The following is a 16,109-nucleotide window of genomic DNA, read 5'->3' as shown; positions in this document are numbered from 1 at the left end:
CCAGATCCTCCAAAAAAGCTCAAGTCCTAACTTTGACCAGGTTTGACAAAGAAGGGAGAGGAAACAGGCGTTTTGTAAAGTACTGCTTCCAAACGCCATCCGTCAGGACAGATTCCAAACCACCTTAACTTGCTGCTGGTTTTAACTGAAAATAAACAGTACATAAGTAATCAGAAGGTCGCAGTCCCAGACCTCTGACCAAAGAACTGAAAAAGGACAGCGAACGACCGGTTCCCAATTCTCTGAACCGAAGGGTCGATGGAGCAGTTGAGACCAGGAGGAGGCGGGTCTTCCACAACAAACCCCGCCTCTCCCTCGCTCGTCGCTGATTGGTGGCGGCGTTAGGCCGCGACGGAGGGGCGGGCCTGTGGCTCGGTCGCTCCCTTTCCGCGCGGTCCCGTGCGCGCTGTGGGTGTGTTTCGGAAGGCGGGCGCGCGCGCGCTCACGTCGGAGGACCGGAAAGGAGGCGGGGCCGCGGCGGCGCGCGCTCCCGGAACGCGCGTACCGCAGACGGCGCGGATCGCAGGGAGCCGGTCCGCCGCCGGAACGGGAACCTGGGTGTGCGTGTGGAGCCGGGACTCGTGGGAGGCTGTCGCGATGAACACGGTGCTGTCGCGGGCGAACTCGCTGTTCGCCTTCTCACTGAGCGTGATGGCGGCGCTCACCTTCGGCTGCTTCATCACCACCGCCTTCAAAGACAGGAGCGTCCCGGTGCGGCTGCACGTCTCGCGGATTATGCTGTGAGTGCTGCTGAGGCCGGGCCGGCGGGGCAGGACTCCCGGACCGGGTCGGGGGGGTGAGCCCAAGCCGGGCCGCCGCGCCGGGGCCGCGGGCAGGGCGTCTGGGTCGCCCTCTTGAGCGGTCGTTCGCCCCGGAGGGCAGTCGTCAGGGATGCACCTCGCGGGCTTTTCCGGCGTCCCCTCGGAACTCGCACCCCTCCACCGTCAGTTCCCGGGCTTGCTCTTAAATGTTCATTTTGAGCGTTCCTCAGGTCGGTGCCTCCGTTTGCTTCCTGTTCCTCACTTCCCTCCACCCACGCCTGGCCAATGAGGGAGCAACACAACAGCAGAGCCGGCGCCGCCGCCCGCCCGCCCGGGCTGGCGCCTCCCGCGCGTCCGAGGCCGCTGGGGGTCCGCACGCCAGGCCCGCCGGGCGCCGCCGCCGCGCTTTGGGTCGGGCTTCCGTGGGGATTTCCAGAGGCTCTGCCGCGCCTGAGGCCACTGGAGGGTGTTGTCTTTGTATCATTCATCACCGGAGTTTGCCCCGTTTGACATTCCCTTTACAGTTATTGCCTTTGCACCATGAGAAGGCAATAAACACTTAGCAGCTGCTTTGAAGTTGGCCAGAGATGTTCGGCACTGAGAATTAAGCATCTCAGCCTTCTGATACAGCGGGGTTTTTGTTTCGTTGGGTTTGTCTTTCTTTCTTTCTTTCTTTTTTTTTTTAAGTGCCAACCACTTGAAATCTGCGGAAACGCAATAAAAACAAAATGCAATTCGAAATGACAGTGTCATTTTGCTATTGCTTATTTGGTCCTTGATTTTATTCTCTGGCACTTTTGTCTTGATACGTCGTATTTCCCCCCAACGATCCCCTCCCTCTACCCCGTTCCCATACCCTTCTGCTCTATTTCATCTTCCAACAAGTTCTTTAACCTTAGTTTATTTCTTTGTCAGAATCACCAAGAAGCCACTGATCAAATAGCGAGCCTTCTCCCCGCATCTCTTTTTTTTCTTTTTTAAAATTACCGATGTTTATTAGATGTTGTTTGAATAGACCTGAGGTGGAAACCAGCACTGCCACTGTCAGCCCTGTGAGGGTTAGGAGAGCTTGGTGCATGTTAAACACTGAACAGATATTAGCTGTTGCTGTCTTGAGCAAATTTCTTACCATTCTGTGCTTTAATTTCCTTTTGTTTAAGATGGAAATAATACCTAATTGGTAGGTTGTGAGAATTATTTGAAATAATTTTGAAAAATTTTGTCAGTGGGTCTGACCCGTAGTAAACAGTAAATAGCAGCTGGTTACAGTAGTCTCCCCTAAATGGGGGTAAGTATACCTTCCAAGACTCCCAGTGGATGGCTGAAACCTCGGATAGCACCAAACCCTATATATACTGGGTTTTTTCCTATACCGTACACACATACCTATATATGATAAAACTTACACATTACACACAAGAAAATAACAATAACATAATAGAACAACTGTAACAATATACTATAATAAAAGTTATGTGAATATGGTCTTTCTGTCAAAATATCTTATTTTGCTGGACTCACCTATTTTCACACAGGGTTGACCACGGATAATTGAAACCGGAAAGTGAAACCTCGGATAAGGCGGTGATTTCTATATCATCCATTAATATTCCATCCATCAGTATTCCATACCACCTTGTAGTCATGTGTAGCTCTCTTATACCCATTCTGCAAAATTGTTGTACATCAAGTATTTACAATTCTTTGTAGCAGTTTTTATCTCCCTCTGAGTTTTGTTTGGGATTCTCTTAAGGTATATGAAATTAGCTTAGATTAGAATGTTTATCCTATTTTCACACTTAAAAGTTTCTCTGGTTTTTACTTGTTTCTTTGTGGGATTACTGTTTCACCTGTGCACACACCTATGTTCTTTCTCTTTAAGTAATTAGTGAATTTTGTATGTTCTGTTGGAAGGATGGCAAAACTTTTATCTTTACTTCTAGAAAAAATGTAGAAGATTTCACCGGACCTAGAGAAAGAAGCGATCTGGGATTTATCACATTTGATATAACTGCTGATATCCTTTAAGAAAATATTTTATTACTTTTTCTATAGTTTTATAAGGAGATATGTGTTATTTAATGATTTGGGGGACACTATGACTATCATTGAATCAGCCAAACCTCGGAAATTCCTGTGCCTTTTTCATCAGTAAAATAATGTTAATACTTCCCCGTCACACTTTGAGAAAACTTTATAGATTTCATGAGTAGTTGTGTGAACATACTTTAAATTCTTAACGGATACATTAAATTGATTGAAAGCTATGTAAGAAAGTTTGAATCTGTTTTTTAGAAAGAAAAAATAAAATTAGATCATTTGAAAAAGAAGGAAAAATATTACCAATGCTCAGCCTGCCTGTAAATATTTAATGTACAATTTCAAATAATATATCCATATTTTATTATAGCATAGAGAAACATATGTTTAAAAAAATCTGTTATGATTCAAAAGATCGTATCAAAATTATTGGTAAACTGGTTGCTTTTTGCCATCATTAACTCTTTCTATAAAAACTTTCATAGAAGTCAGAAAATATTAACAATTAAGAGTTTCTTTAGTGGGGATATTTAAATATTTTTCTCTTGACTTAGAGTTTCCATCTTTTGACAACTCTGATCATTTTGGCCAGGCTAGTCTTTTTTAGGGCCTTAGGTTAATATTGTGGCAATGTTCTCTGCCATTTCTAGCGTAATCTCACCTGCCTTTTTAATACCCCATGGTTTAAATGGTTGTGGAGATTGAACAGTCAGAACTTGTGTGAAAGTAAAGCTGATCATATACTTGGAGAATTTATCTAATTTGCCTTTCTATGACCATGAAATTTACTTTCTGTTTAAGGTTTAATATATTATTGGATTTAGAAATAGACTAAAAATTAGTTCCGTAGGTACCTTTTTAGGAAATCAGAAAAGTCTTATGCTAAATTTCATATGTGTACTTTTAAGTCTTTGTGTTACTTAAAAAAATTTACTCAAGGGAATTTGGGCCTACTGTGAGAGTAGTAATTTTGTGTATCCAGAGAACTGTAATGAAATTTCTTGGTTTCTATGGTATTTATATATTACCAATCTCATTATTTGTAGTTTCTTCCGATTTTCTTAATGCTGCTGCTACTACTACTTAAAATTGTACTTGTGCTTGTAAATAGCAGTCCTAGACTTATCAGTTCTAAAGGAGTGATTCTTAGTGATTACACATAATTAATAATGGAATGTAACAAATGTGTTGCTACCAGTATGGAAACTCATATAGTACTCTGCTTATTGCTTGGTATCAGCGCCAGTCTTGTTAATTCTGGTGAAGTTCTTGTCCTCTTTGGGAAACTGAATTGATGGTGTCATTTGCATCTTTGAGAGACATTTTAATGTCTACTTGCATGTGACCAAAAATGACATGTACAATTTATTATACTTGGTTAATGATTGAGCCTTGTTTATGTTTGTATATTGTTAAATTTAAATAGTGGTGCTTGTATATACTTTAGAGCTCCAGTGGAATTGTATTTGTTTGAAATATTAAGTCCTTTTTTTTTTTAACTTAGTTGATGTTAAAGAAAACCAGATTTTAAATTCGTTCTTTTATCAAAGTATCTCAGCTAGTAACCTTCAAAGGATTCTAGTAACCCTCCAAGGATTACTTGGAGGTTTACTAGCTGAGATACTTTGACTGATAAGAGAGTATGGGAAGATGCAGAAAATCCCATACTGACATTTTTTGGTTTTGGAATAAACTGGATTTCACAATATATTTATCTTCTGCATATTATTATTAAATTAGTGGCACATTATGTTTCTGGGCCACCTTTTTTCCTACTTTAATATTGCTATTGTTATGGATAAATAACCTAAGAATAATTAAGAACTATTTGAAAGTGATATGCTGCTCATAAATTTATATGTTCCTTAATTTACTTACATCTAGAGAATATATTTGATTGGAATGTTAAGCAGTTGTTTCTTTATTTATCAGCAGAATATTCAACAAAAAATAATGTAAGTATATCTAATTAGAAGTACTTTAATAGTTATTTAAAGCCTTATTCTTTATGAAAGAATATACATTTTATATATTTAAAATACCTGACCTAAGTTACCTAGCGAAAAATCACAAGCCTGTGGAGAGGTAGCTCTGTTCTGAAAACTTTATCTCTTTTGGGAGTCTCTTTATTTATTTTGCTATTTGTTCTATAGCTCTCGAGCACTGGGGTCTCCAGAATGGAGTCCATGCAAAGTAATATATGTATGTAAGGAAAACAATTAAGAGCTTCTATTAATAATTTAAAGTAAAAAAAGAAGAGAAACTTTACTAATACTTGTTCTATGAACTGACATTAATACTCATATTGAGCCCTTAAGTCAGATAGATGGTCAAATTCTACAACATGCAGATATTCTGGAGGAAGAGGAGGAATTCTGTAGGTCAAGAAGTTAACCATGCTACCTGGCATTTATTTATTTGCTTTCAGCATGTTGCAAAACATTGCAGTATATGCAATATATAAGTGGATTATATTATCTGATTTTAGCTAATCCTCTCAAAATGGAAAAGTGGCTTAAAAAGATTTCTGCAAAGAAATCACAGATTGAAGATAATGCTAATAATTCATATATACATAAACAATAGGAAAGTGGTGGAACTCACAGTTGTATTCCTCTTCTGAGCTGTTTGTGTCACACTAAAGGATAAAAAAACACACAAAGACAACCTGAGTAGATATGACAAATTGGCTGAGACACTATCAATACTATTAGTTAATAATAGTCCATGTGTATTACCTACAAAATTTGTAAAAACACATTTTTGAGGATTTTTGATCAGAAACTATTGGAGACCACTTTCAGTGGTAAGATCAGAAAGATATTGCTCAACTATATCAACTAGGAAATGGAGCTGGTAGTATTGCTACTCAGAAGTTTATTCTTTTTTTTTTTTTTTGAGACGGAGTTTCGATCTTGTTACCCAGGCTGGAGTGCAATGGCGCTATCTCGGCTCACCGCAACCTCCGCCTCCTGGGTTCAAGCAATTCTCCTGCCTCAGCCTCCTGAGTAGCTGGGATTACAGGCATGCGCCACCATGCCCAGCTAATATTTTGTACTTTTAGTAGAGATGGGGTTTCACCGTGTTGACCAGGATGGTCTCGATCTCTTGACCTCGTGATCCACCCGCCTCGGCCTCCCGAAGTGCTGGGATTACAGGCGTGAGAGAAGTTTATTCTTTAAGCTAAAATACTCTGTCCACAGCTACAATCAGAGAGCCGCATGGTGATTTACTTGAATCAACAAAATTTGAGACCTGTGATTATAATTCTCATCATGAAGATACATAATCAAAAGCTCTAAAGATTCTTAATTTTTGAACTTGAGATTATTTTAAAATCCATCTTAGTATCAGATACTTTCCTTTTTAAAAACCATGGTGTGAGCTGTTTTGGTAGTCTTAGCCATATACTTACAATTAATTAATATCCCTACCTATTGAGAAGAGTTTGCCTTTGTTTTGGGGTTACATGGGATTCATTAATCTGAGTATCTGAGTACTTGAACTAGTTTGTTTCTTTCTTTTTTTTTTTTTTTTGAGAGAGTGTGAGTTTCACTGTTGTTGCCCAGGCTGGAGTACAGTAGGGTGGTCTTGGCTCATTGCAACCTCTGCCTCCTGGATTCAAGCAATTCTCCTGCCTTAGCTTCCCAAATAGGTGGGATTATAGACACCCACCACCATGCCCAGCTAATTTTTTGTATTTTTCTTAGAGACAGGGTTTCATCATGTTGGCCAGGCTGGTCTCGAACTCCTCACCTCAGGTGATCCACCTGCCTTGGCCTCCCAAAGTGCTGGGATTACAGGTGTGAGCCACTTTGCCTGGCCTGAACTAGTTTTTTAAATCAAAATTATAATTCATAATTTTTAATTAGATGCTATTAAACTGTTATATCAAAACCTATTAAAACTATTAGTTTATGATTGAAAGCTATTAGTCTAGTTGAGAGCTTTTGTTGCAGATAGGGTGAGGGTGGAGATATTTATATAGAATATTGTGCAAATATTAATAGAAATCTTCTGAGGTTCAGATTTAGTGTTGATATCAAGGTATAAAGTGGTAGACTTAAAAATCTGAGAGTGAAATCTATAGAATTAAAATATACAGTTTTTTACCTGAGTTTCTCTTATATTTGTCATTAGTGTAGTCTGGAGCTAATTTGTAGTTAAAGATGGGCCTACTTTCTTTATTTTATTTGAACAATATCCTTTGAAAAGAATGACACAATCAGTTTTATCTGTTTCATGGTTTGATTAGCTAACTGGAATTTTTAGCACTTCAATTCTTTATACATTTATTTTAAGCATGCATTTTATACCAGGGTTTTTTTAGGCACTAGGAATATTGACATGAATAAGTTTTGATCCCAGTCTTTCAGAATCAATAAAATCTTAAACAGAAAAGCTATCCTTGAAGAGCAACATCCATAAATACACATATTCTACAAGTTTTAACAAACTATTGAATAAATGTCACCTTTATGATGGGTATACTTACACTCTACTTATAATTCTGTATTTATTAAGCTATTCTTACAATTTAACTATACTTATAATTTATCCTAGCATAACTAGAAAGTTAAACTAATTTGAGATTTGACAGATTATTTGGTGAAAAAAATTATTTCATTTCAGCGTATCTTTGATTCTGTTTTCTTCAGTTTTCATGTTTCTGTTTAATATTAGAAACAAACTTTAAAGTGTAGATTTGAACCCTCTTAGAAATAACTGCTCCACCTTTTGTTTTAGTGAATGTTGTCATCATACACTGAGTAATTGGCCTTGCAAGCTAATAGATGCTAATTTAATAAGAACAAATTCCTTGGGATTTAGTAGTGGCCACAAATGTGTTTTCTTTCCATTTCATGCTTTTAATTTTCTAAATGGAACTTGTTTGTAGTATGGTGAAAGAGTGGCTTAAAATAATTGACCTCTAGAATTTTGCCTGATGAAACTGATGCATGTATTTTTTTTTTAATTAAAGGGAAATAAGCTCTTAGAAGGCTTCATTTCTTTAGGGATTTCTTCATTTCTTCAAGATTTTGTAAAGAAATCTTGGAGAAGATTTCTTAGAAATTTTCATTACATAATTAATCAACAGTAACCTGTATTAGTAGCGTAATGGAACAGGGATTGGTTCTATCTGTTTTCCTGGCACCATTTAGGATCCATGCTGAGCTGGAGAGTCTTCGACATTTTACAAGGAAAAGTGATTGAAAAGAATACTTCCCTTCCAGGGATTTAATTCATCTGTTCCTCCAAAGGCCTCACTTTTTGGAGATCTTATAGATCAAAAACCATGTATTAAGTTATGAAGGCCCTAAGTAATACAGTTGAGTTAGCAAAAGGAATGAATTCCTTCAGGGAATTATCATTCTTCTCTCCGAGAAAAATTTGCCCCTTTTTTGTATCTATTTGCTATCATTTGTATGCATTAAGATTTCAGCAAGCACCTCAAAATTGAATTCATTAACATGTCAAACTATTTGCTTACTAATACTTTTAATTTGAAGTGATATGATATTTCTGATGAGTTATCTAATTAATTTTCATTTTAATATAGGCTCTGAACCAAGTTGTCCTGTGGGACAAGATTGTTTTGAGAGGTGATAATCCGAAGCTGCTGCTGAAAGATATGAAAACAAAATATTTTTTCTTTGACGATGGAAATGGTCTCAAGTGAGCAATTCTTGGTCTTTTTTCTCTCCCTCTCTCTTTTTTTTTTTTTTACATTTAATAAGAGGTGAAAAGGAGAGAAAGATATATTTTTATTTTAAAGAAAAATACTCGAGAGTAAAAGAAAAATTGGGAGAGAAGTATTTATGCATATCTGCACTGAAAGATTGAGTGGAAATGCAAAGTGGGATCTAAGATAAGTAAGCAACACTCTTGCAGTATGTGAAATGTCATAGTCTAACTATTAAAGCTTCTATCCTAAGTGTGTACAAGGACTATGGGCTTATTCAGATGTGGTAGGGCTGTGGTTGTCAAAATAAAGGGCTCCTTTCTGAGAATAAGCCAGGAAACCTCAGAAGCAGCATGTTGGATCTAGGAGTTGATACCAGTTAACAGAACTAGTGTTGGTTCTCCGAACGTGACTTCTCTAAAGCTCAATTTAGAGTGAGTGATCTCTGAGATTATTTTTACCTCTTAGACTCTATTGGTAAACATTGGAAATAATTTTAGAAGAGAACTGTTTTGACCAAGCCAAACCTCTGTATTTGCATTGAAAATTTCAGAACATGAGAGTTTTAATTTTTTAAGGTTTGTCCGTCTAGATAATAACAGAAATTCCTAGCTCGTCTCTTTTTACATTTACTGTTTCAATCATTTAAGCTTTTTGGTTGATAGTTGTATTAACTGCAGCTGTGAGTTTAGATGGGTCATGGGATATCAGTAAATGTAATACCGTGTCTTCTAGCATTGTCCTTGGAGTTTAGGTGTTATGAGAAAATAGTTCTTCTTGCAGATTAGCATATTAGGATTTCTATATGAATATATGGTTATAAATAAAAGTATTTGACATCTCAGTGTTTGACTTAAAATTTTTTTTTAAATTACTAGAATTTCTGATGACTTGTGTTTGTTATGTCTTTTTATAGGGGAAACAGGAATGTCACTTTGACCCTGTCTTGGAATGTCGTACCAAATGCTGGAATTCTACCTCTTGTGACAGGATCAGGACACGTATCTGTCCCATTTCCAGATACATATGAAATAACAAAGAGTTATTAAATTATTCTGAATTTGAAACAACATATTTTTATACTTAATGAATTGTATCTCATTTATCTCTTCTCTTGCATCTTCATTTGTTGTTAGTTTTTTTTTTTTTGTTGTTGTTGTTTTGTTTTTTTTCGGTGTAAGACCTAACATCAAAAGGCCTGTTTGAAGGGAAAGGTTAATGGGCTACTTAATTTTACAAACAAAACAGAAACCAAGGCTCTCACAGTGAAGTATTATCTTACAAGAATAAGAACTACATAAAAAGGATTGTAAAAAATACATATTTGAAGTATTCCCTGTATTTCTGTTACTCTTTATGGAATATAAAGTGAGCATGAAGGGTAGTTAAAACTTTCAGGTGCCTGTAGAGTCATAATAACTCTGTATTTTATGCCTTGCATTCACGCATTGGATGTGATTTAAAAGTCGATATTCTCTTTTATCTTTTTAAGGATATGTTTGAATACTGGAAAATTAATATGGTTATTTGTTAGAAGTCTGGTTTATAAAAAAGCCAGAAGTAATGGAATTTTATACCATTTGTCTTAGGCAGGCCCATAATATTTGTTTTTCTTACATGTGACTAGCAGTTTTCTCCACTTAAAGACTAAATACCTCTTTATATGCTGTAAATCATTCTAATTCATTTTAAAATCTTTTAGGTCAACCAAATGTGTGTCTTCATTGCTTTCTCTAAAAATGTTCCTTTATAGCTGTGTACATTTTTTAAGCATTGCCATTGAAAGTTGAAAATGTTTGCATGGTTTATCCTCTTGAGTTACGTTTCTAGTGAGCATGCCTACTGCCACTAAGTGAATTATTTACGACTTTTTGTAGGTCCATATTTTAATTATTGGGATAATAATTGTGGTATGCTTTCCATTTACAAACCACTCATATACTTTAGTGTATGTCATCCTTAATAATCTAACAAGGTAAGTAGTATAAGTGTTAGCTCTTTGCAGATGAAGAAACTGAAACCCAGAAGTTTATTGAATTGTTACATAGTGAGCAAGGAGTGGAGTTAAAACTTGAACTCAGATCTTCTAATTCTCTGAGCTCATTCTTTCTTTTATACCTCGGATTGCAGACTAATCAAATATCACTTATAACCTTCTGATATTTTTTTGTGACCCTGGAAACCCTTTCTATCACTCCTAGAAAAGGTTTCTCATTTTATATGGAAATGACTAATTTTCATGCTGCCAACTTATATCGAGGTAATATTTTATTCTCTGCATAAATTCATTTCACTTATATTAAAAGCATAAGGATATCTACATATATGTAAAAATAATACATAATACATGATTGAATACATGATCATATTTAACATGATTTTTTTTTCTGCTGTGGAGAAATAAACATCTTCGAATTAGCAACTGCAAATCAGTTACCCTTAGAAAAGCAAGACCAAACACTGTAGTTACACTGTTAGCAGTAACCAAAAAGGGCTAATATTTTCTACGAATAGTGTAATAACAAACATTTGTTACATTTACCTTATGTGAAATACATCACTAATTACATTAATTTTAGCATCTATTGTATGGAGTTGTATAGTTCATGTAAAAGCATGTGGGTATGGGTTTTTCAAACCAGTACAAAGGTCAAAGGTATCATGAATGCTAAACTGTGCTTGGCTCCCAGCTTTTTCATTAAACTTTTCTGGGTCTTGGTTTCTTTATCTGTAAAATGACAGAATTGGACTAGTTAACTTCAATGGTGGTCCTTTTACACCATACAAGTCTATAAAATTTGTCTGTTCAGCAAAGATATTGAACAGAAAAGCATGTTAGTAATATGAAGACAGGAAAATGAGTGAAAGACTAACACATAACTCATATTGATCTACTTTATTTCTGTTAGATTTTACACTCAGAAAATTTAACCTCATTTACTTTGTACAAAGACTAGACATGGAAACTTAAAATGTGCAGGTGTCAAAGCTTAAAAATCGGGTGTGTCTTCTTTAAAGAAGGTATGCGCTATAAGCCTGCAGTCTTAACCAGACCTGGTACCAGTTTAACAGTTCATTATACTTCCGTGATAAATGGATCTGTTAGTCTGGTAGAGATTAATGTTGAAATTTACTTGAATTACAGTTTTTTGACAAGCCCACCTTTTTTTTGGAGTTTGGTGAGGAAGACAAGTAAAAATGTCCAACTAGCACAATGTGGATAAAGTCTTTTGTTTGCTTGACTAAGGGAAACTGCTCAGAACAAGAATGCTTCAACATGGGAATAAGGACCCTCAGTCTCAGGAACTCATTTTTGGGTGCAGTTTCTACATTTAAAAAATTGTGTTGAGTTTGATAACCATTTCATTTGCTTTAGTCTCAGTGTTTTAAAGAAATCTCATAATGTTCTACAAAGACACAAAGCTTCAGGTATCTACAAAACTCAGTATGATTAGAAATATGTGAGCCCAGAAATGATTCTGAGAAAAGAGAATAACTTTAAGACACTTATTTAAAAGTGATTATGGTTAGAAATGAATTAATGTAAAAATGTGCTCACATATCCCTTTCTCTAACAGTTTAACCTGGACAACCATCTGTGTCAGTGTTTTTTATCCCCCTAATTGATTATATTTAGTTTATTTATTCTGAAAGGAAAATAACAAAAAATTTCAGAAATTCCTAAGCGTGTAATAGGAAAGTGGGTTATTTTGAATTTCCTTTCCTGGAATTATTTTACAGTTCTTTGGTGGGTCTGGTCAGCCAATTAATCGCTGGGCTTTAAGATTATCATCTCTAATAGCTAATGGCTGGGCTTTATCTCTATGATGATAATCTTAAAGCCCAGCTATTGATAATGAACACTTTTCACTATTTTTTTCTATCTGAAGCTTAGAGATCTAAAGCTTTGGATATTTTGGGTATATGTCAATGGAGGTATTATTTTATAATACTTTGTATTGACATGAAGTGGGTTCATGGGGGAAAAAAACCATAAGCTGTGAACATGGGTAGTAAACAAATATAATCATTTCAAAGCTTTCCTTGCTTTTAGCAGAAAGAAGCCTGTATACCTTACATGTGACTGCCAGTAGTTTAAAAGAGATCTGTTTCAAAAAGTTGTTGCATGTTTTTGATGCAATCTGGGAAATTGTTTACTTCACAATATAGTCATAAAAAATTCATGAAAATACTGAATATATGTTTGAGGATTTTTCTTTTTCTTTTCTTTTTTCTTTCTTTCTTTCTTTTTTTTTTTTTAGAGATGGAGTTTTGCTGTTATGCCCAGGCTGGAGTGAAGTGGCGCAGTCTTGGATAACTGCAACCTCCGTCCCCCCCAGGTTCAAGTGATTCTCCTGCCTCAGCCTCCAGAATAGCTGGGATTACAGGTGCCCACCACCACGCCTGGCTAATTTTTGTATTTTTAGTAGAGACAGGGTTTTGCCATGTTGGCCAGGCTGTTCTTGAACTCCTGACCTCAGGCGATCCACCCGCCTCGGCATCCCAAAGTGCTAGGATTACAGGCACGAACCACCATGCCCGTCTGAGGATTTTTCTTAATCGCAATAAATATTCAGCATTTTTTCTAGTGACAATGAATTTTGTTTACAAGTAAAAGTATGCATTTTAAAAGACTCAGATTTATGCTTTTTATGTGAAGCTGCTGAACTAAAAGTAAATGGAAGAAACCAAGTCTAGTAGGTTTTTTTCTTTTTCTAGTGGGGGTGGGATGGGGGAGGTTAATTACACCTAAAATATCTTCTCCAGAGACTGTATGCTCCTATATAGACTGTAAGCTCTTTGAGGGCAGTCTGTCAGATTTATCTTTGTATATCTTGCCCAGCGCCTAGTATAGTGCTTTGCACATAATGGGTGCCCAATAAATATTGATGATGAATGAAGTTGTGTTTTTAATGTGACCAAATCATGGGGATTGTTGGTAATTAATACTGTCCTCCTTTGTAAGTGCTGCTTTTTTTCATTCTTGAACTCCTAATGACATTAGATCTTGCTTTCAAGGTCAGTTGGACAGTCAAGTTAAATGCTGCTCTTGCTCTAGTTGCTGTGACCTGTGTTTCTGGCTTTTGCTGAGAGTCGTGATAGTGGCTAGTGATGAGGTTGATGATACATAAATTGCTTTACTTTAAAATAACACTAGAAAACCTTACTGTAGACCTGACCAAAATAATAATATCAGGATGCATGTTTAAAGTATAGCTCAGGAAAAAAAATGGGTTAAAGTAAATAGTTGATTGTTTGAAAGCCAAGGGTGTTGGCTGAGCCTCTACCAGCTTCTTGGGCACTTCAGCTGCTTTGGCTTACTGCTACCACACCTCCCAACTCATCAGACCGCACCGAATATACTTCGAGCGAAACCTACACAACCCTGAGCAGACTTCTAATAGAATCCAATTCCAAGTTTAGGATGAATTAAGCTGTGGAAATTCTACTCTTCCTCTATATAGATCTCAGAAGAGATAGAAGTTTATCAGAGGGAACATTTATTTGCTGGTGAATTCAGGCAATCAAATTCTCAAAACAACAGAAAATCATTGCTTTTAGAGGGTAAGGGTTTTTGACAAGTTGATGTTATCAGGAGTGATACAAGACGTCAGCTACATTTTACTTTTTTTTTTCTCCCAAGCTGGCCAAGTGTATGCCAGAACTTTCTCTTTTAAATATTTTCCCTCACACTCCCTTGTCCTTTTCCCTCTCCCGCTGAAGTACTAAGCAAGAATTCTGAGTTCAGTAAATTATTGCCTGATTGATGAATTACCATGGCAAAAAGAAAACTTACCACTTTAATAAGTATACCTTTAAATCCAACTAGACCTCAAGCTTGAAGGAAGTTTGAAGTATTCCCTTTTCATGTGCATAATTTATACACGTCCACTTATGTATCTGTTGAGTATAGTTGGAAATAGGCACCTGGGGGGTGAGAAGTAAAGTGACTGATTAGTACTATACTGGAGACAAAAAAAAAAAGCCTCTGAGCCTTTCTTCTAAGAGCTACCATGTTTTTGTGCTTCTAAGCCCTATGCTTGCTTGTGAGTGGCTTGGAATGGCTGCAACCTCCCTGTTGAGTGAGTGCAGTGGGTGGGAAGGAATCTAACAGATGTGAGTGGGGAGGAAGTGGGTTCTGACATGCACTGAGGAATCTGAAACAAATTATTCTTAAAATTGGAATCGGATTCTATTAGAAGTCTGCTCAAGGTTGTGTGGTCTCACTCAAATTTATTTGAGAAGAGGCTTATCCCACTGCGGCAGCCTCTGCTGCTGCTTTAAGAATCTCTAAATGCTGTTAATTCTGTGCACCTGCATGAACAACCAAGGGTGACTAAAAGTCTAATTGGGAATCACACTATTTTTAAAAAGTTTGCAAATGCCATTTTATGAGAGATTGATTGCTACCTGAATCTTGCTCTCAGCTCAGCAGTTTGAAAGCCCAATTAAATACTCTCTTAAAATAACACCAAGTGCTATGGGTAACATCAAAATTTTGGTAACATAAGAAAACAGAAGTTTCTTGTTTTTACAGGGAACCAATGTGAGTGTTGAGGCAGCTTTCCACAGGGTGTGACTGAAGGACCCAGGTGCCTTCTAGCTTGTGAATGCCACCCCAGGGTTACAAGACTTCACCTGAAGTTGGCAGTCTGGGGTTGAGGAAAAGAAAGACCCACCTACTTAACTAGCTTCACTCAAGAGTATCACACCAGGAACTCACATTCCAAGGGTGAAAACAAATTGCATATCCCTGTGTTGATATGCAAGGGGCATCTGGGAAGTACCATCTTTTTGGGTATTCGCTTCTCAGAGTGTGGTGGATGGAAGCATAAATCTTTCTCGCATAGCTAGTCACTATCACCTTCTGCTTAGGCTCACCATCTTAAGCTGACCAGTCCATTATATCCCAACAGGGAATACCAGTTGATTATAGTCAACATTTTTTTTTTTTTCTGTATCTTGTCTGTAGTGCATTAAGGATTTTCTGAAAGTGAGCATATTAGATTTTAAGGGTTAGATTTTAAAGCACTTATCAGGCATGAGTTACCTGATCTAATCTCTAGCCTAATCATTTAGTACTTAATTTTTATTTTAAGTTTTGATAATGGGATGCTCAGTTTATAGCTTGTTTCCCTTCCTTGAACATTATTTTCTTTCTTTGCAGCAGGATTTATAGCTCTTGCTGCCCCTTGAGAATGTGTGTGTGTGTGTGTGTGTGTGTATACACACACACACACACATATATACATGTATACACATTTACATATATGTTTTATGTTTGTCCGTTTCATGAGCGAGACGGCTATGTTTGTCTTGTTTTATTGCAAGACGCTACATATTTACTGAGCAAATTGAATTAATAAGCAAAAAATGAGTGTGATTAATTTTAGTTATCTTGGTTTACACAGGTAGCGTAGGCATTTCAGGACATTCCATGACAGATTTTCCAAGGATGAATGAACTAGGTTTTTACTGTAAAATACTATCTCCTAGTAGTATCTCAGTGATAAATGTTTAACATTAATGGTAAAGGGAGGTATTGGAGTAATTTATATTTGAAAAGTATTAGGCTTTTTTTTAGTAATTTATATTTGAAAAGTATAAGGACAATTGTACGTCTT

General features: G+C 36.8%; 1 protein-coding gene across 1 annotated transcript; it reads left to right on the top strand.

Moving 5' to 3' along the window:
• Positions 1-506: 506 nt before the first annotated feature.
• Positions 507-13,381, top strand: SPCS3 (signal peptidase complex subunit 3). Its single transcript, XM_064371034.1, has 5 exons — positions 507-740; positions 2,705-2,780; positions 4,682-4,756; positions 8,362-8,477; positions 9,401-13,381. Exons 1-5 carry the CDS (start codon positions 598-600, stop codon positions 9,531-9,533), a joined length of 543 nt encoding a protein of 180 aa, XP_064227104.1. The 5' UTR covers positions 507-597; the 3' UTR covers positions 9,534-13,381.
• Positions 13,382-16,109: the final 2,728 nt, after the last annotated feature.

This window comes from Aotus nancymaae, unplaced genomic scaffold, assembly GCF_030222135.1.
Source record: "Aotus nancymaae isolate 86718 unplaced genomic scaffold, 86718_ANA_hifiasm-v0.15.2.pri h1tg000115l, whole genome shotgun sequence".
Lineage (NCBI taxonomy): Eukaryota > Metazoa > Chordata > Mammalia > Primates > Aotidae > Aotus > Aotus nancymaae.
The sequence above is the reverse complement of the archived record's forward strand: the minus strand, read 5'-3'. Positions and strand labels throughout refer to the sequence as shown.

Coding starts and splice junctions, on each gene's coding strand:
- SPCS3 (XM_064371034.1), top strand. CDS start 598: ATGAACACGGTGCTGTCGCGGGCGAACTCGCTGTTCGCCTTCTCACTG. Junction 2,781..4,681: donor CATTTGATATAACTGCTGAT/ATCCTTTAAGAA, acceptor ATTTACTTACAT/CTAGAGAATATATTTGATTG. Junction 4,757..8,361: donor AATATTCAACAAAAAATAAT/GTAAGTATATCT, acceptor ATTTTAATATAG/GCTCTGAACCAAGTTGTCCT.